Source organism: Lynx rufus, unplaced genomic scaffold (genome assembly GCF_022079265.1).
Source record: "Lynx rufus isolate CCGP_SWC_20201006 ecotype Redwood Valley unplaced genomic scaffold, mLynRuf1.p SCAF_11, whole genome shotgun sequence".
NCBI lineage: Eukaryota > Metazoa > Chordata > Mammalia > Carnivora > Felidae > Lynx > Lynx rufus.
The window spans coordinates 68813507-68838483 of record NW_025814825.1 but is presented as its reverse complement, the minus strand read 5'-3'; the positions used below and the strand labels follow the sequence as shown (position 1 = coordinate 68838483).

At 58.4% G+C, this 24977-nt stretch overlaps 1 protein-coding gene across 2 annotated transcripts in view; it reads right to left on the bottom strand.

The window, feature by feature from the left end:
- The window catches only part of KNDC1 (kinase non-catalytic C-lobe domain containing 1), a 63802-nt gene that overhangs the window by 11077 nt on the left and 27748 nt on the right, over positions 1-24977 (bottom strand). The window contains exons 10-21 of one of the 2 annotated variants that reach the window (XM_047073652.1): positions 18012-18170; positions 16037-16114; positions 15367-15460; positions 14708-14870; positions 13942-14630; positions 13461-13605; positions 12351-12448; positions 11113-11501; positions 6854-6883; positions 2310-2403; positions 2110-2207; positions 1316-1536 (exon numbers count right to left, since the gene is read on the bottom strand). In XM_047073652.1, coding sequence (XP_046929608.1) covers positions 1316-1536; positions 2110-2207; positions 2310-2403; positions 6854-6883; positions 11113-11501; positions 12351-12448; positions 13461-13605; positions 13942-14630; positions 14708-14870; positions 15367-15460; positions 16037-16114; positions 18012-18170 — 2258 coding nt within the window. The remainder of the gene's footprint in view (positions 1-1315; positions 1537-2109; positions 2208-2309; positions 2404-6853; positions 6884-11112; positions 11502-12350; positions 12449-13460; positions 13606-13941; positions 14631-14707; positions 14871-15366; positions 15461-16036; positions 16115-18011; positions 18171-24977) is intronic. The other variant, XM_047073653.1, reaches the window with a different exon arrangement.

Sequence of the window (24977 nt, the reverse complement as noted above, 5' to 3'; positions counted from 1 at the left end):
GGCTCCTGGGAGCTGGGAGTGCTGCGGCCGGGGTCAGGTCCAGCCTGCCCCACGAAGGGGGTGCCTACGGGGTCTGAGCAAGGGCTCTCCCCTTGTTGGAGGTGCTGTGCACGCACATACACAGCACGCCGCGTAATACCCCTCAACACACACATGCACACCCCCCAAGCACACACACACCCCACACACACACGCACACATGCACGTCTCCTGTATTTGCACAGCCCGCCCTCATCGGGCGGGTGGTCAGGGCTGGTCGGAGGACCCCCGCCAGGGGAAGTCTCCCAGCACAGTCGGGTACAGCCCACCTCGGGAGAACAAGGGAAGAGGCTGCCATCCCGGGAGGCCCAGGACGCCTCTGCTCTCAGGGTACTTCCCTCGTCCCCTGACAGCCCCCAGTGTCCCCTGCTGACACCTGACTATCAGTTCTGGGACCACCACAGCCTTCAGCTCAAAGAGGGCCCCGGGAGCCCCCAAGTGTGTCACGGGCCCCCCAAAGCCAGAACCGGGGGAGGCCTCCACCATTGTCTGGGAAGGTAGTCTGTACCCAGCCCTGACCTGCTGGCCCCCGTGGCGTGGGCCGGGCCATCGGGTCAAGGGAACCTGCCAGGAGGCCCTGTGCCTGTACCAGGGGGACACGTGGCCGTGCCGATGGACGGGGCGGGCACAAGGGAGGAGGGGCCAGGGGGCGGCCCGGGGATCCCTGCGAGCCCGGGTGTGAGTGGACTGGTCCTCCATGCTGCAGGGTGAACGCGCCCCTGTGCACGGATCAGTCAGGGTGTCTGAGGCACCAGTGCAGGGCTCTGCCGAGAGGCGGCAGCTGCAGAAATAGTTCAATGAGTGGCTGGGACCAACCGCACTGGCAGTCCCTGGGGAGCCACACGATTAATTAAGGGGTGTTTTGACCCGGCAAAGCGGATGGAATCCAGGCAGGTCTCTGAGGCTCCCGTGTGTGTTTAAATTCAGAAGTCCCCTGGGCTGTTAACTGTGCATCCCACATCCCCTGTCTCTCTTCCAAGGCACCTGCCCCGGCACAGCTGAGACCCAGACGCCCAGGTCTACAGGTGCACGTCCAGCCAAGAGCCCGGCAAAGGAGGCAAGCGGCAGCTGACAGGAGGCAGCTTAAAGTTCTGATTCAAAATTTCCTAAATCAAAAGAAGTGCCAACCCATCTCCGATGAGGCAAAGACTTTCACCTCATTCGCCTTCTGGGGGCCTGTTTCTTTGTTTCCATCTCCCTCCTGCTTCCAAAAGGCACGCGGGGGCCCAGGGGAGCCCACAGTCCCCCCCACCCCCCCAGGGGCCGGGGGCTGCACCTGGAGTAGAGGTAGGCCATGAGCCCCAGGGGCGTGCCGGCCTGCAGGACGCGGGCCTTCCTCTGCCTGCCGCCGCGCGGGTGCTTGCTGACGTTGTAGAAGATGAGGGACGAGGACTCGTCCAGGGGGCTGAAATCCAGCGTGTCGCAGTGGGCCGCCGAGATGTTCACGATCACGGGCAGGGCGCAGGGCTCCAGGCCCCACCGCTCGGCGTACATGACCTGTGTGCGGGGTGGGGAGCTAGCTGCCTCTGGTTGACCTGCTGCCACCGGGTGCTTGCAGGACATGGGTGCTGAGTCACTCTGCATGGCTGTGGCCTCTCAAAAATCGCGGCACGTTTTCATGATTTTTTTTTTCCCAGGGACTGATTTCCCGGGTATCCACAAGAGCCTGAAGGCCTCTCGAGGGAAGGGGAAAGATGGGAGGGGCAGGGACGGGAGGGGGCAGATATGGGAGGGACAGGGATGGGAAGGGCAGGGGTGGGAGGGGCAGAGATGGGGGAGAGATGGGAGGGGGCAGGGGTGGGAGGGGCCGAGATGAGGGAGAGATGGGAGGGGCAGAGATGGGAGGGGCAGGGGTGGGAGGGGCAGAGATGGGGGAGAGATGGGAGGGGGCAGGGGTGGGAGGGGCCGAGATGAGGGAGAGATGGGAGGGGCAGAGATGGGAGGGGCAGGGGTGGGAGGGGCAGAGATGGGGGAGAGATGGGAGGAGGCAGGAATGGGAGGGGGCAGATATGGGAGGGACAGGGATGGGAGGGGCAGGGGTGGGAGGGGCAGAGACGCAGGGGGACTTGCCTGCAGATACTTCTTGACCAGTCCAAGGAACTGCACCTTGCACTTCATTTCTTCCAGCTGCCCTTTCAGTTTGGACAACATGGTCTTCACATCGGAACCTGGGGGCAGGCAGAGGTGACACAAAGTGGTCCCCTGAGCTCCCGGGGGGGGGGGGGGCTTTGTCCAACTCTGTGCTCTGGCATGTGGACACGCAACACTACCTTTGTTTCGTTTCTCTTTCTGTAAGAGCTTCTGGTAGAACTTCAGAGTCTTCCGGTAGTTTCTTTTCTCTATCATGAGCTGCTGCTCCAGCTCCTAGTGAGGAAAGAGCCCGTGAGCCCAGGCGACCGCCCTCCTCCCTCTGCAGGAGGTGCTGGCGGCCCAGGCTCCTCTCACAACAGGCTTTCCGTCTGTTGTCTCGAAAGCAACTGCTCAGCAAGGCCTACACAAGATGCACACACGGAAAACACGTTAGCATGCAGGGACACACATGTGAATCGTGTGGAAGTTCTTGGGAGGAAAGCTGTCAAACAGCCACAGAAGGACTATCTGTGCCCGCGAGCTGGGATGTGAGGCCTTGTGCAAGGCCTAGTGCAAGGACACTAGGAAATGTGAAGGGAAACCGCGCTGAAACAGCGGGGGGAGGCCAGCAAGGGAGCTCTCAGCCCACGGCCCGGTGTTGTAAAGACCCAGCAAGGACCTTGCAGGTGGATACACTTCACCACCCGCAGGAGGAAGGAAGGTTTCCTCCTGTCCTGGCAACAGCCCAGCCAGTGAGAGGTAGTCATGGCCTAGCCAATGAGAAACTGCCAGAGCCCAACTAAGGCGGGACTGCCATAACCCAGCCAATGAGGGGCTGCCACAGCCCAGCCAATGAGAGACAGGGATTCCACTGAGCCACTTAAAGAAAATTACAGACCGCCAGGTCCCCAGCAGCCCCCAGGATGCCCGCAGAGGAGGGGGTTGGCGGACAGGGTCCACAGCTTGGGCCTCGCCCTATCCCTTTGCAACCCAGGCCCTGCCTCCTGGCCTTGGCTCCACCCCTGACACCTGCCCTGGCCCACGGAGGGTCTGTCCTGGAGCGTTCTCCAGATACTACTTCCGGCGGGTTGGGAGGGCGCCTGGCGCATGCCTACCGCCTTCCTGCTCCTGGGAGGGGCGGGGGGGGGGCACTTGCGGCCCGGGGAGGTCCCTGCAGGACCCCCATGTGACCCCGCACCTCGGCCCCGCTGCCCGGGGGACCCCAGCACGGAGTCCCTGCCACAGACTCGGGGCGGCTGGCCCCAGTTCCTGCCGCGGCCCCTCGGCCACCCCTGCGTGGGGACAGTGGCCTGGACGTGTGGACGCTGCCGCCTGCGGACCGTCCAGAGGGCCGCGGTGCCAGCGGAAGTTCCGCTGGGTCACGTGTCACTGCCCACTAGGGAGCCCAGTGACAGAGACCCCAGCTCCCACCAGGAGAATTTGCATCTTCAGGGAGAGGAGGCGCATCCTCCTGGGAGGGTCCACAAGGGTGCTCGCTCGGAGGGGCAGTATCCCTGGCTCTGTCCTCCAGGGCAGACAGTCTGGGTTCTTCTCATACACAGAGGGGGCAGGAAAGGCCCCAGGGCAGGCCCGCTCAGGGCAGGGAATGTTGGAAAGGACCAGAATCCAGATGTGGCCCCTCCCTTCAAGGAGGGAGCTGACAGATACAGCCTGGCCCACTGCCCCCACCTGGCCAAGCCCAGGGCTGAGGAGGGATGTGACAGTGGAGCAGTGAGGGGTCCGGAAGCCAGGCAGGTCCCTGGGAGCTGGCCTTGAGCGTGGGTCTCCAACTGGGGCTGTGGGTTGACTTTTCCTGTGGGTGGGCACAGCGAGGGACCAGACTGGGGCCGGGGACCAGCGAAAGGTAGGCGTTGGCTCAGGGAGGTCTCAGACTCCCTGGGAAATAACTTCCTGTTAACAGGGTTCAAGGTGGCCCCAGGGCCCTGAAGTGGCCACACTGACAAGAACCTTAATCTGAAAGTCAAATACACTGTGGTCTTCACTTGGGGACATCTAATCACCTCAAACCCAAACAAGCTTTCCCCCGATCTTATCTAACTACAACTATGGACTTTGCTTTATTGTAGCATTTATTTCTGTATGATTTTGTAAAATAAAAAATGCAGGTGATATTTTAATTTAAATATTTGAATCCCTTCTCTCTGGTGGTTTTACTGAAAGGAGGTTCACGTGGCTGTCTTCTTCATGCTGCTACAATAACAACGGGGTGGCAACAGCCACAGCAGAGGGTAGAAGCCTCTAGGCCCAGGGCAGCTGGGGGGCAGGGGCCGTGCCTGGTGTTGGGAGTGTGGTGCAAACACAACCACATGGCCCTGCCACATCTCCGTTGGTAAATCAGATCCCCCATGGCCTCTGAGTGCAAGCTGCCGAGGGCAGGGGAGGAGTCACGCATGGGGAGGAGGTCAATCTAGACCTGGAGGGAGACCCTCGAGGGCAGGGGAGGAAGCCTGCTGAGGGCAGCTCGAGCTGCCCCAAAGCTGCCGTTGCACCGTTTGCCTGGGCCTGTGTTTGAGCAGAGCGTGGGATTTGACACCACGTGGCCCCGGGTCCAAATCTTCCTCCCCTACTTGACAGCTGGAGGCCCTGGTCACCAGCTGCCAGGGTGCGGAGGAGAACGGGCCCCCAGGGTACATGGGGGCAGGACTGAAGTGCGCCTCCGATGTGGGAGCCACTGGCCGTGTGTAGCAGCTCTTCTATTTCAGTGGTATGAAAATGTCAATTCCTCCGTCACGTGGGCCACACCTCAAGTGCTCAGTTAGCCACACATGGCTGGTGGCTGCCCTGATGGATGGTGCAGATCTGGAACATTTCATCGTTGACGGCAGTCCCATCAGATGGCCCAAATCTCCACACAGCGGCAAATGCAGGTGGCCCCGCAGAACTGTGTTCGCGGAGGACTCCTCCTCTGCCTTCTGGGTGTAGGGACCTGAGTGTCTCTGCCCTCCATGCATGCTTCTCTGTGACCTTGGCTTTCTGATGATGCAGTGGCCCCTGCCGGAGAGGGGAAGGATGGCCTCGGCCCCGTGTTCCAGGGCTCCCCTCCTTTTGCGTGGCTCAGAACAGCCATGGGGAGAGCACCCTCTGAGGCCACCCTGCGTGAGGCCCTGTCCAGCCCTGTCGCCCCCTCGCACGCTTGTCCAGATGCTGATAAGACCCCTTCTCCTGGAGCGGGTTTGTGGGCACTGGGGCCGATGGGTCAAACACCCGCCAGAACGGGGTTCACGCGGTCTCGTCCCAGGCGAGCGTCTCGGCAACCTCAGGTTTTAAGGTTGGGTGTGAAGTTTGTCAGTAACACCTCTCACGCTACTGAACTACAGACTGGTTCTTTGGAAAGGACCATTTTGATTGATTTTAAACTAAATCTATGTGAATTAAAATTCACGCAGAACGGGATGATGGAGAAGAAAATGGGAGCCGGGCAGCACGGCCATGGCCACACTTGGCAGAAGCAGAAGGCGTCCTGGACCACGGGCTGAGCCGGACTGGCTGCGTCTAAATAAAACGCCCAGGATCATTCGAGGTTAGGCGTTTCCCCTGGCCGAACCCAAGTGAGGGTTTTTTTCATCACACACCATGGCCCTTGATTTACACAGGCCTGAAAGCTGGCCAGTGCTGGGGAGGAGACAAAACCACAGTCGGAAGGAAGCTGGAAAAGCCAGAACTTGTAGGCAAAGAGAGAAGAGAGGGATTGAAAGAGCGGACCTACGCCGGCCATCTCCATCTTGTTCGGTGTCCTCCACCTTGAGTGACTGTGTCCCCGACATGGCCCCTTTCCGGGAAAATCGCAGAAACCTCAGACCACGCCTCCTCCCCTTGAGTAACCTCCCGCTCACCCGTTCAAACTTCCCGATCAAAACACGCCCGGCCCCCTGCGTAACAGGACTCCGACCCTTCCCCAGCCTATCGGCCGAGGCCACGACCCTTCCCCAGCCAATCGGCCGAGGCCACGACCCTTCCCCAGCCAATCGGCCGAGGCCACGACCCTTCCCCAGCCAATCGGCCGAGGCCACGACCCTTCCCCAGCCAATCGGCCGAGGCCACGACCCTTCCCCAGCCAATCGGCTGAGGCCACAGCCATCACCTCACCAACTGCCCCTACACCCCTATAAAACCTTTGTGCTTTTGAAACTCGCTCTCTCTCCCCGGCATCTCACCCCTGCCTCGGTGCAGGTAGGGGATTGAGCTCGAGCTAGCTCGAATAAAGGCTCTTTGCTTTTGCATCGGACTCGGCTCCCTGGTGGTCTTTGGGGATCACGAATTCCAGGCATAACAGGATGCACCGAGATTGGCACCATTCACCTCAGCACTGAAAGCAAAGCCCGTTTTAACAGCAGGCAAAGGGCAACAGAGGACCTCCGCGCTGCGTGTGCCGCCTCGGAGATGCTGCGGCCACGCGGAAGGCGGGCTCCCGGCCCCCACTCGCGGCACGTGCTGGGGCACCAGTTGGCACGCACTGGGTGTGCAGGTGCTGCTGTGCGGTCAGGGACAGACGGAGGGAACATGATGCCCTCTGGTTGACCCCCCCACCCCAATGCCTGACCTGTTGCACACTCGCTCTGTTTGGGCAGCAAATGTGAAAGTGTGTCTAATGGTTGTTTTATACCCTTCGAGTTTGTCTGGGGCTCCTGTTTTGAAACAGACACGGTGGTTCTCAGAGCGAAACGTGAAACCGGCGGCCTGATCCAGCCCACCCACGATGCAGACAAGGGCACAGGAAACTCACCTGGCGGCATTCGGGTTCCAGCAGAGACGCCTTCCCGGGCGAGCAGGAACAGAAGGGAAAACACGTCACTCCACAGCTTCCCTCAAACTGCCTGCTTCCTGCAGACCGTCCCCCGCGGGAGCCGCCCACCAAGGACCGCGGGACGGGGCCCCACTCTCAGTGGTGGCAGGCCCGGGGAGCCTCGTCCCCACCACAGGGTCATGGTCCGGATAAGAACGGACGCGGGTGCCAGCAGCCTCCTGGGCTGAGCACGTCTCCGAGCCCACTTTCAAGAACAGTCTGCGCACGGTGCATGGGTCACCCACGCTCGCCAGGGGGTGCATCTCCCTGCAAGGGGCCACCACCCCGAAGACAACACAGAATTGAGGACAGGGCCCCGTCAGCCTGGGCCAGGCACTCGCACAGGTGAGAGCCACCCTCTGTGGCCCTGAGCTCAAGGGGCTGGAAACAGGGCAGCCGGTCCATAGCCGCCCAGCAGGCGTGACCTGTGATGTCAGAGGACACGACTTGTGACCGCAGAAGGTGACCTCCGACACAGGCGGCACAGCTGGACTTCTCATCCCCCCGTCCCCACAGCTGTCGGGGGAGTCGGTGTGGGCACCGCGAGCCGCCCTGGCTGCCACCCTTGTCCCCCGGGTCAGTGGGGCTCCTGGCTCGCGGTCCCACTGTGGCCAGGGTGGTGGGACGGTGGTGGGTTGGGCTTGAGGGGCGGGCGAAGGGGGCTCCCCAGGGATGCTGCCCGTGTCTTCTCTGTCACTCAGAGCTTCACCTATGGTGACATCTGCAGGTGTCAGTTCAGGTCCCCGGGACCAATGGTCGTCGCTCCCCTTTTTTTCTCAACTAATTTTAAAATTTTTATTTAGAAATTTTTTTGTGACAAAATAAACATAACATAAAAGTTACCATTTTAGCAAATTTTCATCGAGCTGTTCCGTGGCATCCAGTGTGCTCACCCCCCCATCCCCAGGACTGTCCCATCCTGGAAGATCTGTCCCCCATCAGACATCAGGTCCCCGTCCCCTCCCCCGTCCCTGGCGCCCACTGTCCTCTCTCTGTGGCTGTGAACGTGATGGCTTCGGGGACCTTGCGAGGGTGGAGTCACACCGGGCCTGTCCTTTTGTCTCTGGCTTCTGTCACTGGGCATCATGCCCTTGGGGCTACTCTGCGCGTGACGGGTGTCTCCCTCCCGCGAGGCTGGGGGACGTCCCACTGTGTGCATATCGTACATCTTCTTTATCCGCTCATCCGCTGATGGACACTTGGGCGGTTCGCACCTGCTGGCTCCTGGGAACACCGAGCGCACGTGTCCCCTCGAGACCCCACCTTCGGCTGTTCCGGGTTCACAGACGTGGGGCTGCTGACCCACTGAAAATTCTGTGGTTAGGTTTTGGAGGGATCGCCAGCGTTTTCCGCGGCGGCAGCGTCATTTTACGTTCCCGCCAGCCGTGCGCAAGGGTTCCAGCTTCTCCTCATCTTCCCAACACGTGTTGTTTTCTTTCTTTTCCAAATTCTGGTACCGGCCACCCTGCTGTGTGCGAGGTGGTGCCTCGCTGTGGTTTTGATTCGCTTTTCCCTCACGACTCACGACGCCGAGCAACCTTTTCGTGAGCTTGGCTATTTGTGTGTTTTCTTCGGAGCGATGTCTGTGCAAGTCCGTCGTCCATTGTTCGGTGCTTGCGGAGTCCTCTGTGTTCCCCACGTACTCTGGAGCCCGAGCCTTTCTCAGGCGTGGGATTCGTAACTGTTTTCCCCACTCTGTTGGTGGCGTCCTCTGACGCGCAGGTTTTCATCTTGATCACGTCCGGTGAATCTATTTTTACTTCTGTTGCCTGCGATCTTGGTGTCGTGTCCAAGAAATCATTTCCAAATCCAGTGTCACCCAGCTCCTCCCCTGTGTTCCTCCATGGGTTTTAGCTCTTGCGCTTCGGTCTCCGATGTTCTGGCTAATTTTTGAAAGTGCCGTATGGTCCAGGCCCGACCGCTCCTTTGTGCAGCTGGGCACCTGTCTTCCCAGCGCCATTCGCTGTGCGGACTGCCCTCTGCCCTCTGCCCGCTGGCCGGGCCTGGCGGCCTGTCAGCACTCGCGTCGGCGGGGACTTGTTTCGGGCTCCCCATCCTGCCCCATGGGCCTGTGCGTCTGTTCCGTGCCGAGACCACACGGTGGGGGACGGTGGCAGTTTTGTGACAAGTTCTGAAACCAGAGGTGCGAATCCTCCACTTTTGTTCTTCTTTGTCGCGATCGTTTTGGCTGTTTGAGCTTGCTTGAGATTCCACGTGAACTTAAGGGTGGGTTTTCGATTTCTTCCAGAAGCACCGTCGGGTCATTGCTCTCCTTTCGGGTCAGCCACCTGTCTCAGTGCGGACGTGTGGGTACGCGCCACTTCGAGTCAGAAAACAGACCCGCGTGGTTCCTTTAGTTTCCACGCGGAAACTCAGACTGCTGCCGCTCCGGGCACTCTGTAGCTGCTTCCTCTGACTTTGGACGTCTCCCGTCTTGTTTTGTCATCTCCTTACTTTCTGGCACGAGATGCCCCAGCTCATCTTCACGCGTCCCGGGGTCGGTGACTGCCCCCCGGAGCCCTGGTCCCTCTGACAGGAGGACAGTGTGCTCACTGCTGCTTCTGGGCCCTGTCAGCAACACAGCTGGGAAGTGTGCACGCGTGAGTGTCCCGTGAAGCGTGTTTGTTCCTCACCGCCTCCCAGCGCTCACGGTCTGTGGGGTCTTCTCATGGGGACGAGCATTGGGACGCTCAGGATCCTGCGTCAGGGGAAGCCGTTCCACCCTTGGTGACGAGGCCCATGCGCGTCTTGGGGTGTCATGAGCCGTGACCCCGTCGCTGGTGCCCGCTCTGTTCTCTCACCACCTGTGCAAGCCCCGTACCCTCCGTTTCCCATGACCGGGAGTCTGATGTGGCCCACAGTCGTGCTGGCACCTTCTGCCCCTTGTAGTCTGTTCACTTTCTATTTCTGGGAAAGGCCCCCGCGGGTGCAGAACCAGGGCTGCCGGGGCGAGAACATCCAGCGGCTCCGAGGGCAAATACACGTTACAGGAAAGGAAGTGCGAGCGAGGTCTGCAGGCCCCCCGGTGGAAGGAAGGGGGCCGTCGGGCCTGGGAGCTGTCCTCTCTGCCCGCGGCACTGGACTCCAACACACTGGCGTGAAGCTTCCGTGTGGTCCCAGAGGAGGGCGCCCTACACGGGGGCCACCCTGCGCACCGGGTCCCCACGGGAGGCCCCCAGCGCGCGAGGCCAGGCCTCCGAGTCTGTTGCCTGAGGCGGCACAGGACGCCGGGAGGAACGGCACGGCTCCACAGGGCACGGCCGCCGTCCACACGTGCGCCAGGACCAGGCAGGGCCCGTCCTCTGTCTAGCGCAGGGCTGAGCAGTGCAGCCAAGTTGAGGCAGCGGCCGGAGGCCAACAAGGCGAAAACACCTGGGAAAGGTTCAGATGGTGCTGTGAGGGCCGGGGCGACGCAACGTTTCTGGGGCTTGTGCTTGGAGGCCAGAGGAGGTGAGTCAAGCAGGGGCGGGTAAAGGCGCCAGGGCAGGATGCTTGAGCGCTGACGGTTCCTTCCCGTCTGCTCTGCTGGGGGGTGGGGGGGTCGCACCTCGTGCGCCTCCGTGGGAGCCCCTGGTCCCGGGGGGAGGCTACAGCCCAGGTCAGAGCGGCTGGTTATGGGGAACCTCGGGTCCCGATCTCTGGGGCGCTGCCCTCACCTAAGGACTGGCCTGGCCTGGCCACTCTCAGGTTTGTGCCCTCCTGTCACCCTGCTGACTCGGGAGGAGCCTGGGCTGCCCTGACCAGGATGGCGCGGGGGGAGGGGTGGGCTGCTCACAAGAGAAGCTCAGGCCGGGCCAGATGGAGCCCGGGGCCGGCCTGAATGGACTGCCATGGGCAAGGCGTCTACGGCACTTTTCTCGTCGCGGTGGGTGCGCTGCCCAAGGGGCAGGAGGCTGCCTGGGGGGAGGGAGCTGCACCTGCCTGGCCCGCCAGAGACACGGCCCGAACCCAACTGTGGCTGCCCTCACGAGGTCCTCTCCCGCCACGCGTGGACCACTTGCCCAGCTCACAAAGAGACAGAAGCCATTTCCTACCCCAGATGTGGAGGGGGTGCCCAGACCAGAGGGGGGCGCTGGTGGCGGGCGGGGGCCATGGAATGGGGCACGGGGAGGGGCTCTGTGCACGCCATGCCCCACTGCCTGCCGCCACGCGGGACTGGCACCCCCTCCCCCAGCACCGGGCAGCGGCCCAGGACTCACCGGGCTCTGGGCGTCGGCATCCATGGCCCCACCGGCTTTCTGCCTTGCCAACTCCTGCACGTAGCTGTAGACGTCGGCGCCGAAGCAGTCGGCCTCGTAGAAGGCACTGCACCAGCCGGGGCTGCAGCTCTGGAGGTCCGCCGGGCCGGGGTTCACGGCCAGGCCGCCGTCCTTGGGCCGGGGCAGCCGGGCCACCGCCTCGGGGCCCCCACCCTGCTGCCCGCGCTCTCCGGCTTCCGGCTGCTGTTCCCGCTCGGCTTTGACAGACTTCTGAGGCCGGAATCCCACCTCAAAGTTACCCCGTGAGAGCTCGTCTGCGTCCACGTCGGACAGTGGTGGGGGCGGGCAGGGGGCTCGGCTGACGCGAGCGGCGGCCGGTTTCTCCTTCCCTGCACGGGAGAGGACGGCCACCCTCGAAAATGCAGCTCGAGTGGCAGGGTCCATCACCAACTCTTTACAGAGAAGCTGACTGCGCTCAGACGAGCCCCTCGAGATGGCAGGGTGCCCCCCTGAAGAGGGTTCTGAGGGTTCAGGGCAGGGGTCCCGCCTCCCAGGAGGATCCCTCAGATCCCCTCCCAACACGGGCTGTCCCAGGGTGGGGGAGGAGACCCCTGGGTCGTGAGCTGCTTGTGTGTAGATGAGGAGGAACCAGACTGGACGGAGGGCCAGCAGGGCGCTGGGGGCCCGGTGGGCGCCCTCACTTTGCTCTCAAACTTCCTGGAGTGCGCACGTGGAGAAGGGTGGGGTGAGGCGCCTGTGCTCGCCACCCGCTCCGATGGCCATGACACGTGTGATCACAGTCACGCAGCCTGACTCCTACAGCCATGCCCCACTCCCACGGTATCCGTGAAATTACACAGATTTCCGGCATCCTGCAGCCTGTGCTAACAATCCAGGAAAATAACCCTCAGACTCTTTAACTGGCACATGTTTCCAGGAAAGAAGCACAGATTTGTCCCATCACCAGGCTGCTGGCCAGCGATTCCAGGAAGCAGAATGTGACCACCCGGCCCCCAGTGCACCGGGCTCCTGTGTGCCACCCACCTGCGGGCGTGGGAGAGCCCCCCTTCCTGGCACAAGGTCCCCAGCTGGCAAGCCCTGCTCTGGGTGCCTTTGAGAGGACACTGGGGCACCCCGGGGCAAAGGGAAGCCTCTCCTGGAATTACCCAGCCACGCCAAGAGAGTCAACGTGGACCCCACCATGGAGAGTTCTTGCCCCGATGGAGCCCATGTCTTACCTGCCCCGTGCAACGATGGCCTTTTGCTGGACAGTGAGCAGCCACTTGGAGCGCTAGTCCCGTCACCCTGGGGCTGTGACACGGCCTCCTCTGAAGCGCTACCATCAGAGGGAAGGATGCTTCAGACGCCCCTGTGGCCCGGCCCGTCGGCCCCCCACGGCGCCACAGTTTCCCTGCACTGCTTTCCAGCAGGAGTCTCTGGGTGGATGTGCAGAAGCCCCCAGAGCTCACCCCACGTAAACACACCTGGGCTGCGGTGGGGGCCCACCGGTGACCTGGCCCTCCCCCCTCACCCCCCCCTCCCCGCCCAACACACACCACTTAGCAGAGGCCCCACCCAGCTTCCCGAGGACACCCTGACTGTGGGCCACAGGCTGTCACAGAGCACCCTCCTTCCAGAACAATTAAGGGGCCCACATAATTGGCACAGGGCTTTCTGGAGGTCAGTGCTGTGAGAGTGCGGGGCGTTGGCTGCCTGCGGGCCTGTGAGTGTTGGGACCCGGGGGGGGGCAGGCACCGATTTGGGGTGTTCAGCGGTGTTGACCTGTCTGCACGGGGCGGGCAGTGAACACCGCAGGGCGGTCCCGCGGCTCCCACTGCCTGGTGCAGTCACGGGGACGGGGGCGGGGAGGGCTGTGGGTGTGCCTGGGGCTCAGGGACTGGGTGTCGGGGCATCGGGCCTCTCCAGGCACCCCCCACATCGCTGTGGACAGTCCTCCAGGAGGGGGTGGGCCGGCCCCAGCAGAAGAGCAGCAGGGCAGTCTCTGAAGGGGCGGGGGGCGGGGGGACAGCACAGGGAGGGTCCCCATCCACCTGCTGTCACCCAGCGCTGACCCGTTCCCTGGGGGGCGTCCTCTCCTCCGGGCCCCGGGTCACTCCGCCTCCTCGGGCCGGTACCTGAGCAGGGGCTGTGCCTCCCACACTCTCTCTCCCTGCCCATAGGAGCCCGGCGCCCGCAGGGTGGGCTGCAGGCCCGGCAAGGGGGACCCGGGTGGACAGCCGAGTCTGGGGAGGGCGGGGAGCTGGAGCCCAGGGGGGTGGGAGGGGACGCAGGGAAGGCAGCCCAGGGCTTAGAGGAGGCGGAACAGGGCCCCAGGGTGGGGGACTCACTTCTCCGGGGGCGATGCCCTCCCGTTCACCACGTGGAAGAGATTGTGCAGCAACTGTTCCCCCCAGTACAGGTCACAGAACTTCTCCGAAATGGCCCCACAGAACGTGGCGTAGGTGAGGTCTTTCAGGGCGTAAATGTATTCCCCTGGGTTTGCAAAATGACAGCGGCCAGTTACCACGTGGGAGAGCACCTTCTGTGCTCCCAGCTCTCCAGGGCGGAAGGAGCTGGCAGGGGGCCGGGCGGGGGCGCCAGGGCTCTAAGTCCCTCTTCCTGCCTAAGACTCTGCTGCCGGCCGAATCCTGGGGGGGCTCAGCTCTGCCCCCTGAGCTCTTGGTGCAGATGGATGAGTGGGGGGCCCCCTCTTTGTGACGACCCCAGTTCCCCCTTCACACGGGCCCCCTACAGTGTACTGCGTCCCCCCATGGCCTCTCCCTGGTCCTGGGGCTGCTCCGGGGAGCCCTGTGGTCCCCCCCGTGATACCCATGATCAGAGCCTCCAGCCCGTTGTCCAAGTAGCCGTCAAAGGCAAACTCCTCCTGGATGAGGCGCATGGCCTCCTGCAGCGACGGACAGGCCGTCCTCTTCGGGAGGGGTGAGGCGTCCACACTGGGCGGACAGAGCTTGCGGTCTGCCGGCAGGGGCCGCTCGCGGTGACCGTCTGGGGCCTGGTCATCCTGCTCTGGGACCGAGGTGCCCTTGGGGCTGTCTGGACTCGCCTTGGCCAGGGAGGGGTCCCTCGGGGCTGACGGGGGACCCCCCGGCTCCTGGCCTGGGCCCTCAGTGGCCTTGCTCCTGGGCGGCTTGGCTGGGTGACCCAGGTCATGGCGGGCTGCACTGGACCCTGGGGGCCGAGGCCTGAGGCCCTCGGAAGAGGCTCCAGGCAGGGCTACTGGGTCTGGCCCTTGCTCCGTGGGGGGCACCTGTGCCTTCAGGGGTGGGACAGCCGTAGAAGATGCGGGCATCGCTGGTGAAGCCTCCTCCGGCGGGCTGGCCGGGGCAGGGGGAGGGGTGCAGGGGTTCCCCCGGCCCGTGTCTCTCGGCACGGACTCTCTGAGAGGCTCTGGGGCTGCTCCCTGTGGTCCGGCACCCGGTACCAGCTGGTCAGGAATCTGCTGGCTGGGGGCTGCTCCATGGGTCTCGGGAGCCTGCTTCGCAGCGCCCTCCCGGTCCCTGAGAGCACAGAGAGAAGGAGAGGGCACTGAGGAAGGGCTCGGGGACCCCGCCAGCTCCGGGGTGGGGTCGCTCACCTGGCGTCACCTGCATCTGGTGCCAGTACAATGGGCTTGAAGTGTGTGGCTGCCGAGGTGAAGGCGGCCGGCAGGGAGGCGGCCGCTTCGCAGCAGGAGGGTTGAGTGGGCACGGGCCCCTGCACTGCCACCAGCCTGGTGTCCCCGCCGACCTGAACAAAGCCTGGGGACAGACTCCGCCTGAGTGCGGGCCCCGAGATGCCCTGGGGCAGCTCCCACCTCTGCCATAAGGTGCGCTGGCTCCTCCCCGCCCCCGCGGGTGCTGCACCCCTCCCCGCCGCGGGGCTCCAAGGGGACTTTGACAGGCCTGAGGCGGCCGGGGTCAAGGGTGGCGGAGCTGGGAGCCACGGAGAAGGCCACGGACGGGAGGAGGGGGTCTTCTTTGTGCTGCAGGATGGGGGTTACCACCCAGACGTGACAGGCAGGCTGGGGGGAAGACGGGGCAGGACAGGAGCTGGGCAGCGGCACGTGGATGTGGACACAGGAGTGTGACAGGGCCGTCAGACCAGAGGCGGACAGCCAGGCCGCCAGGAGGTCCTGGACACCCTGCTCCGGGGCCCCGTGGTGGCTGCCCGTGGGTGTCCGCTCAGGGCTGGGGGGTCAGCAGCGGAGGTAGCCGTGGCGTCGGGGGCAGGAAGGGCCAGGCCCTGGCGGCTCACCTGAGCTGGGCCCGGCAGGCGGCATCGCACCGGGGTCCAGCTCCACCACCGAGAGAGCGTTCTGGAGGCCGATGGTCTCCTCCTCCTGGTCAACCTGAGGCAGAAGAACAGGATGGCCCCAGTCAAGGTGAGTCCAGGGGCCCGGCGGTCCCGAGAGGACGCCGTGGAGCGCTCCCCGACTTTTCAGCGGAGCTCTGAGCTGGCACTGGCTCACACACTGGACTTGCTTCTCTATTTATTTTTCAGATTTTATTTTTCAGTTATGTCTACACCCAGTGTGGGGCTCAGACGCACAACCCTGAGATCAAGAGTCCCCTCCTCCCCCGACTGAGCCAGCCGGGTGCCCCCTGGTTTGCTTCTCTTTCCAATGGGAGCCTTGGGGGCGCTTGCTTCCCAATTCAACAAAGTGTGGGTAGGGTTCTAGGGCACCGTCGCTGCGGGGGAGTGTGTGTGCCTGTCTGCCATCCACGGGGCCCGCCGGGTCCGCAGGCCCAGGAGGCTGACGGCCACCTGTGCCTGAGGGTCACTGTGGGGTATGCTCCCCCCTTCCTAAACTCGCCCTCCACCTGCACAGTAAACAGCAAGAACAAGCGTCCTCGTCTCCCCAGGGCCCGGGCCCCAGCACAGAACCGAGGGGGCTTCACATACACTCTGCAGGGCACCGTCTTACCTTGCAGGTGGACGCCCTCAGGTGGGCTAAAATCTTCCTGCTGTCCATGCCTCGCTGAAGGAGGTAAGTGCTGCATATCTGAAAGAAGGAGCCCCGTGTCCGGCATCTGGGAGGCCGCAGGCCGGGCCCACGTCACTCCAAACGTAGAGGGGAGCACGCCTTGGGCAGGAGCCCTTGAGAGAGTGCACAGCGGCAGGGAGGAGGGCCTGGGGGCTTCGTGTACAGGAAGCAGACCCCAGCCTCGGGCAGCCGGGGATGAAATTCTGCAGCCCCACGTAGAAGGAATAAAGGCTGAACAGAAATGCCCCCCACCCCTTGCTGAGGGGCTGCCTCAGCGCCGGAGAGGAGGGCACAATGACACATGACCTTTCCAGCCTGTCCCTCTAAAGACTTCAAGAACAGGTGATGCTACAGAACCACAGAGGAGTTAGGGGCAGACCAGTCAGCTCCCACATGCACAGACAGCAAACCCCAAAACTGCAACCTAAAAAAACAGGCAAGAGAAAACTTCTGTAGACATTTCCAATTAACTGCAATTTGACCCAGGCAGGCCCGAGTCCTCGGTGACCTTGACAACAAGGCAGTGGCTGCTTGCAGGACAAATGTGGATGGGGCCCAGGCAGGTTTGAAGCCAGCTGTCTGTCCCCGCGTCTGTGCGTGTGCCCCGCCTGTGCGTGCACAAGAAGAAACGCTCTGGGATGGGGGGTGGACCCTGAAAATGCGGCTGACCCCTGGGAACCGACTCTACAAGCTCAAACATTCTGATATTTGGGGAAAGAATGTCACTGATGAGAACGTCTACTTTTCATCTGGGGTCATGGACGGTATTGACAGTGAAGATGAAGAAAGATAAAGATTCTTTTTTAAGCTACCGTGTAAGCACCTTCCCTCCCCCCGAACACCTATATCATTTCCTAATTGCTGGCGGGAACCCCAACCAAGCCCTGCACAGAGGCTGGCCAGCCCGAGCGCGGCTTGGGGCGGCCGAAGTCAGGGACGGCCCCCACCCCTTCGGGCTCCTGCCTGGAAAACCTCAGTTTGTTCGAGCCAACGCCAGGCAGAGGCTATGCCCTCCTGCCTTAGAGCAATTACTATCAAAGGTCACGGCTGTGAACCCCTCCTCCGCCCCTGTGGGGCGAATGTGACTCTCACGACCCAGGACGGTCTTGTTCAGGGGTTTATGCCTGATCCCCCGAAGCTCGACCGTCAGGAAGGGTGGGTCCTGGCTCCCAGCGTCCGTGTGCTGGTGCTGACCCGCCCCGGGGCAGTTTCCGCTCGTGTCCCCACTCTCCCCGTAACCTCCAGCCGCCTCCGTGCAGATCTGGAGTAGAGCGCAACTCCTTCCCCTGCGGGCCATCCCCCGGCTGTCTGTCTGTCTGTGGCTGCTGGGTAGCGTGTCTGGGCATCGTAGCTGGTGTCTGAGTATCTCTCTTTGACACAGGGCTCCTCCTCACTTGGTGAAGCAGGGCAGTCAGGGGCAGAGGAGGCCGGCACAGGGCTTCTCCCTCCACAGGGTGGCCTTCCTGTGGCCTCTCCGTCACTGAGACAGTGGCCCAGTTCCCCCTCAGGCGTCCAGCTCTTGCTGGCAGACGCGGGCACTGTTGGGAGGGTCAGGATCCGGCCCCATCAGGCCCCCGCCCAGTCTGGAGAGACCAGAGGGGAGGCCGAGAGACCCTCAGAGGAGGTGTGGGAAGTCGGTTGCTGGGGAGAAGCCTCTGTCCCGTCTGGCAGGGCATGAGGGCAGGGGTCGGGCTGGCCCCAGGACGTTCCCCACCCACCCTGGCCCGGCGAACCCACGGAGACAACGGGGTGGTCCGGGGGTGAGCAGCAGACATCATCTACCGCCTGTTCGCAAATGAAACCCATGGCCGTCTGTCCAGTGCCCACTCTTCCTGGAAACAAGAACCTGGGTCCCCTGTCGGCCATCGCTCAGGCCCTGGACTGTGAGCTGGGGTCCCGACCGCAGCGTGCTTACCTTGATGGCCTCTGCCGCACACGGCCGCTCCTGGGCGCTGCGTCTAGCCATGTCCAAGAGGAGGGTCTTGAGCCTGCGAGGCAGGGCCAGCTTGTGGTCTCGGGGAACACTGAACTTGGCTGCCGTCCACAGGACCGCAGCCACACAGTACACGGAGGCCTGGGGGCGGGGGAGGGAAAGGCCAGCCCTGCTCAGCAGCACGTCCCCACCCGGGGGTCCCCCAAGGGCACCCGGGGCGCCAGCAGGACGGTGGCTCTGATCCGCGCCCCCGGTTCGCACCTCCTCGGAGCTTGGAGGTCCGCCAGACCCTGAGTCAGATCCCTGGGGGAGCGGGGACTGGCCTGGGAACCTGCATGCTTACCAAGTACTCCCAGATCATCACCCTCAGGTGTGAGCAGCCAAGACCTGAGGCCTCCGTGGGACCCTCCCACCTTCCGCTGTCCTCGGGCAGCTGGAGGCCGCGGCTCGGGGTTCAGAGGCCAGGAGCCCCCCAAACCAGCAGTGTGCTATTTAGCAGCAGGTTCTCTGAGCAACAGCACCTTCCTCGGGCACCTGGGCGGCTCAGGCGGTTAAGTCCGGACTCTCTCTCAAAAATAAATAAACGTTAAAAAAAATACCCGTGTCTACACACATCAGTTTACTCTAAACGTTCCTGATGCAAATGATGGGAAGCACCCAGTTTAAAAAAGAGGGTAAGGTGTGATACTCTTTTTTGTCAGCTGCAGAGAGCCAAGGGGTGTCACGGGACGTGGGCACTGATTTTCCAGCTCTTGTACCGGAAGTCACATAGGTGGCCCGACAGGCGTGCTGGCTTCGTTTTCATTTAACTCAACCGGCGGGATGAGAGCGACCCGAGGAAGGCCCGGTGCGAGCTTCGCTGCTGTAAGCCGGCCGCTGTGCCGCCACCAGCAGTTCTGGAGGGTCACGGCAGGCGCGGAGCACCTCTGCGTTCAGTTGCATCGTTAACATTTCCTCCGTGCCCTCGTTAAGTCTATGCAGCTGACCAGACCGCGTGTGCCGATCTCCCCAGTGTGGACGCTCCCACGAGGCCACCTTCAAGCTGCTCAAGTGGTGCCAGTGCGCGGGGGCAGGGGCAGTGCCAGCGGTGCCCTCCAGGAGCGCTCCCACCGCCAGGAGCACAGGCCACTGTGCACGACAGTCACGCACGAATGAAATTATCAGCTGTAGACACTTAGGAACGTTTTTAAAAAGCTAAACCTCTAATTTTGAGATAATTATGGATTCACATACAGTTGTGAGAAACAGTCCAGAGAGACTGTGTACCCCGGACCAGTCCTGCATGATAGTAACGTCTTGCAAAGCTGCAGGACAACGTCCCAGCCAGGACGAGGCATCCACACGATCAAGGTACAGAGCGCTTCCTGCATGAGGCAGGGCAACAGCCCTCAGCCGCGTGTACTTAATCCCTGGCAACTACTCATCTGTTCTCTGTTTCTTTAATTGTGCCATTTCACATAAATGGAATTACACAATATGTGACCTTTTGGGATTGGCTTTTAATTAAGTGGAGATCCTTCCAGGTTGCTGCCTTATCAATACCCCATTCCTCTGACTGCTGGGTAGCAATCCATGGTGTGGACGGACCACAGTTTTACCATTCGCCCCAGACAGACATCTGGGTTGTTTCCAGTTTGGGGCTATTCTGAGTACAGCTGCCGCGGTCGTTCGTGTGCGTGATTCTGTGCAGACGTTTCGTTTCTCCAGGATAAGCACCCGGGAAGGCAGTTTCTGGGCTGCAGGGTGGTCAAAGAATCTGCCGAGCTGTCTCCCGAAGGGCTGTGCCCACCATGATGAGCGAGAGCCCCCATGCGCGGCCCCACATTCTGGCCGGCACGCGTGTGGTCGGTGTTGGGTTGTCGCCATTCCAGCCGGGGCCCAGGGGCCGCTTCCTGTTTTGCAATCCCAGGTGCCACAGGAGGTCGAACATCTTCCACATGCTCCTTAACCACACGCTGTCTTCTTCCGTGAGGGTCTGCACAGACCTTGGGCCCACTTTTTAAGCGGGTTGTTTGCTTTTTTATTGCTGAGTTTTAAGAGCTCTTTGTGTGTGCTTTGCAAATATTTTCTACCGGTCCCTGGCTTGTCTTTTCACTCTCAATAATATCTTTTGTGGAGCAGAAGTTTGAAATTTTACTGAAGTCTAACATCAATTTTCTCTTTCATGGATCATGATTTTGTGTTGCGCCCAGAAGTTGTTGCCAGATTTCTCCGTTATCTTCTAGGAGTTTTATGGTTTTGCATTTTGCATTTAGGTCTGTGATCCATTTTGAGTTAATGTTTGTGAAAGGTGCAAGGTCTCTGTCTAGATTCTTTTTTTTTTTTTTTTTTGCACGCGGACTCCAGTTGTCCCAGCGCCATTTGTTAAAGAGACTGTCCTTTCTCCACTGAATTGCCTTTGCTCCTTTGTTAAAGACCAGTTGACTCTATTTGTGTGTGTCTATTTCTGGGCCCTCTATTCTGTTCCATTTATTTGTCTGTTCTTTTGCCAACACCACCCTGGCTCGACCATTATTGCTCTACGGTAAGTTTTAAAATTGGGTATTGTCAGTTTTCTGACTTTCTTCTTCTCCCTCAATATTTGCTGGCTGTTCTGGGTCTTTTATCTCTCCATACATACTTTAAAATCAGATTGTTGATATCCCTGAGTAACTTGCTGGAATTTTGATTGAAATTGCATTTGATTTATACATCAGATTTGGAAGAACTGATATCTTAACAGTATTGAATATTCCTATCCATGAATATGGAATGTCTCTCTATGTAGGCTTTTCTTCCATTAGGGTTTTGCAGTTTTCCGTATAGATCTTATACATATTTTGTTAGATTTATATATAAGTAATTTTTTTTGGTATGAATGTAGATTGCATTGTGCTTGTAATTCCAAAATCCAGTTGTGCACTGGTGGTAAACAGTAAAGCAATCGACTTTTGCATATTAACCTGCTATCCTGAAACCTTGCTATAGTTGCTTATTAGGGGTGCCTGGGGGTCTTAGTCAGTTAAGCGTCCAACACTCCGTTTTGGCTCAGGTCGTGATCTCATGGTTTGTGGGTTCAAGCCCTGCATCTGTCAGTGCAGAGCCTGTTTAGGATTCTCCCCTGCCTCTCGCTCTGTCAATATAAGTAAATAAATAAACTTAAAAAATTGTTTATTAGTTCCAGGAGATTTTTGTTGATTCTTTGGGATTTTCTAAATAGGCAATCATGTCACTTGTGAACAAAGACAGTTTTATTTCTTCCTTCTCAATCTGTACACATTTTCTTTTCTTGTCTTACTCCATTAGCTAGGAATCCCAGTATGATGTTGAATAGGAGTGGTGAGAATGACATTCTTGAGTTTTCCCCAATCTTGGGGGGAAGCATCTAGTTTCCTCACCATTAATTATGTGAACTGTAGGTTTTAGTAGATGTTCTTTATCAAGCTGAGGAAGTTTCCCTCCATTCCTAGGTTGCTGAGAGCTTGCATCCTGAATGTGTAGTGAATTTCATCAATAGCTTAGCGCCTATTGACACAAACACAAATTTTCTTCTTTAGCCCATTGATGTGATGTGTTAAATTAACTGATTTTCCATTGTTGAGTCAGCCTTTCAGGCATGGAATAAATCCCACTTGGTCAGTTTTTAATTTTGATGAAGTTCATTTTGCCCACTTTTCCTTTTGTGAAAAATGTAAGGATACTGCTTCTGGTGTCAAGGATAAAAGCTCTCTGCCTGGCTCTCCATCCCAGAGATTTTCTTGGATTTCTTTTGTCAGCATTTTGTAGCGTTCAGCATTCAGTCCTGTGTGTGCTTGGTTAGATTACATGTAAGTATTTCAATTTTTGAGTGATTGTACATTTACATAAATTTTGTATCTTAATTAAATTTATATTTATATGTATATTTCAGCTAGGACAATAGAAGAAATGATTTATTGTACACATGTTACATTTTGAGTACAGGATTAGTCCTGAAAATCACAGGTCCAGGGCAAAGGACCAAAAGGACTGTTTTTGTATGAGCAAGGTGGGTCTCTCAAAGGTGGTTGTTGCCATCAGATGACGATGGGTGTTTCTAGATCCATTTGTTTCTGAAACAAGATCTAGAAAGTAGGTGTGCAGCCCAATAATTGTGCCAGGGTCCCTGGCCTCTGGCTTTCCTTGTTTCCCCTCCCGTAGCTTCCATGGGTGCACAAGTTAGTGGTTTACTTGAACTTCTGCCTCATCGTTCTTCTTTTATGCTTCAGCCTGTGCATTTACTTCTTCCTCCACTTGGTTCATGGCCTGGAGGTTTCTGAGATGGTGCTAGTGCTGAGAGCACGCACTGTATTTTTAATTTTGGAGTCTGCATGTTCATTGCTAATATATAGAAATACAACTTATATTTGAATGTTTATCTTATATCAGAACTCACTTATTAATTCTAGGAGTCCTTTGGTAGATTCTGTGAGTTTCCTTGGAATTTTCCACGTAGACAGGTCTTCTGTGAATGGTATTATTTCTTCTTCCTGGCCTTTATGCTTCCTAGATGCTTTTTTTTTTATTATTATTATTGTAGTGGCTACAGCTTCCAGCAGTATGTTGAGTAGGAGCAGTGAGAGTGGACATCCTTGCTTTGTTCCCAGTCGTGGGGAAAGCATTTAGTCTTTCCCCATTGAGTATGATGTTAGCTATAGGGTGTGTGTGTGTGTGTGTGTGTGTGTGTGTGTGTGTACGCGTGCATGTGTGTGTAGATGCTTTTTATTAAGCTGAGAAAGTTTCTTCTACTTGTATTTTTCTCAGGTTTTTGTTGTTGTTGTTATTATGAATGGGTGTTGAATTTTGCCAAATAGTTTTCCTGCATCAATTAATGTGATTATGGGATTTTTCTTTTTTAAGCTGGTTAATATGTTGGACTAATTGATTTTCAAATACCAAACCAGCCCTTTATCCCTAGAATACCCACCCCCCCACTTTGTCATGGTGCATAGTTTTTATATATTGCTGAATTCTAGCTGCATATTTTGTTAAGGATTTTTGCCTTTATGTTCATGACAGATGTTGCTGTGTGTGTGTGTACAGATGCCTCTATCTATCTATCTATCTATCTATCTATCTATCATCTATCTACATTGACAGTATATATATTAGCTTAATTAAATATTGGGAAGGGTTTTCTCTTCTTTTCTTTTCTGGAAAAGATTGTGTAGAAATGGTAGTAATTTTTCTTTAAACATTGAGTAGAACTCCCCCGTGAAACTGCTGGGCCCAAAGATTTATTTTTTGAGAACTTTAAAAGTCAAATTCAATTTCCTCAATAGTCAAGGGCTGTTCAAAGATCTATTTCATATCGAATGCATTGTGGTAGTGTATGATTTCTGAAGAACTGGCCCATTTCATCTAAGTTGTCGAATTTGTGTGTGTAGACTTATCTGTGGTATTCCGTTATTCTTTCGATGCCTGAAGGGTTTGTCGGGGAATCCTCTGTGTCATTCCTGATATTAGTAATTTGTGTCTTCTTTTTATTTTTGTCAGTTTTGCTGCAAGTCTTCATATTTTGTTGGTCTTTACCAAGAACCACCTCTTCACTTCACTGTTTTCTCTATTGTTATTCCATTTTCCTTGATTTCTGCTCTCGTCTTCATGACTTCCTTCCTCTGCTCTGGGTCTGTGTTGCTCTTCTTCTAGGTTCTTGAGGAGCTTAGATTACTGACTTGAGCGTTTACCTCTTTTCTCACATATGCAATTAGTGCTACGAATTTCCCTCTCAGCCCTGCTTTGGCTGTGTCCCACAGTGTCAACATTGGCATCTGTTGATTGTCTTTTTTCATTAGGTTTGAATCTCCCTGGTTCTTGGTGTGGCAAGTGACTTTTGGTTGAAACCTGGACATTTTCATGTTGTAAGCCCTTAGATCTTATTTAACTTGTTTTACCTGACTTTCTCTGACAGCACTGTCCGGAAAAGGAGACACCATCTTGTTATTGCCAGGTGGGGGCACAGTCCAGGTTCTGTATTTGGCCTCAACTGACACCTGAGGAGGGGGCTCCTCTTTGCTGCTGGAGGGGGTGGGAATCCTGGCTCCCCGTTGGGCCTCCGGTGTCACACCTCTGGCCGGGAGGGGTGGGAGGGCATCCTTTCTGCTCCTCACCTGCCTCCACTCCCAGCACGAGGTAGGGGTGGCCTTGTTGCCGCTGGGTGACGGTGGGAGTTCCAGCTCTCCGTGAGGCCTCCTTTGGCAACACTCGGCCTCGAGGGGCATTTGCTACTACGGGGGGTTGGGTGCAGTGGTGGGGGTCCAGGCTCCCCACACACATGCTCTTCACCTGCTTAATGGGCAGGGGTCCTTGGAATAGACCGCTGGGGGGGCTCAGCCTCCTCTGGCACCGCCTGGGTAGGCCCGCGCCTCTCCTCACCCCTTCCTCTGGCTCGAGTGCGGTGCCTTTGCCTCCACGCACGAGGCAGAGAGAAGGAGCAGGGCCCTTACCGCTGTGCCCTCCTCAGCCCGAGGCCCCGGCCAGGCTGCCTTCTGCTCTCTGCCTTGCACACTTCTCACGTTTGTTTTAGGGATGCGGGGTTTCTAGCTGTACTTAGTCGGGGAGTAGGGAAGTGGAGTTCTACCTTGGTTTTGAATATAATTTACTTAATTTAAAGTTTGCATAATTTAACTTTTATTTCATTTTGTTATTATTTTTTAAAGTGGGCTCCATGCCCAACGTGGGGCTTGAACGCACCACCCCAAGATCAAGAGTCACATGCTCCACCGACTGAGCCAGCCGGGCGCCCCGTAAGTGTGTACAATTTAATTTTTAATAACACTCTGTTTAACAAGTGCCTTGTAAATATTCCTGAAAGTTCAGCCCTGGGCTCTCTTGAGCCAACACATACCGCCCAGAGCTGTCCATGCAGGAGCCCCGCCCCTGCCGCCCTGGGGAGGCACCTGCTGGGTGGACGCTGCCCAGGCCAGGAGAGCCAGGGCTGGGGAGGCGACT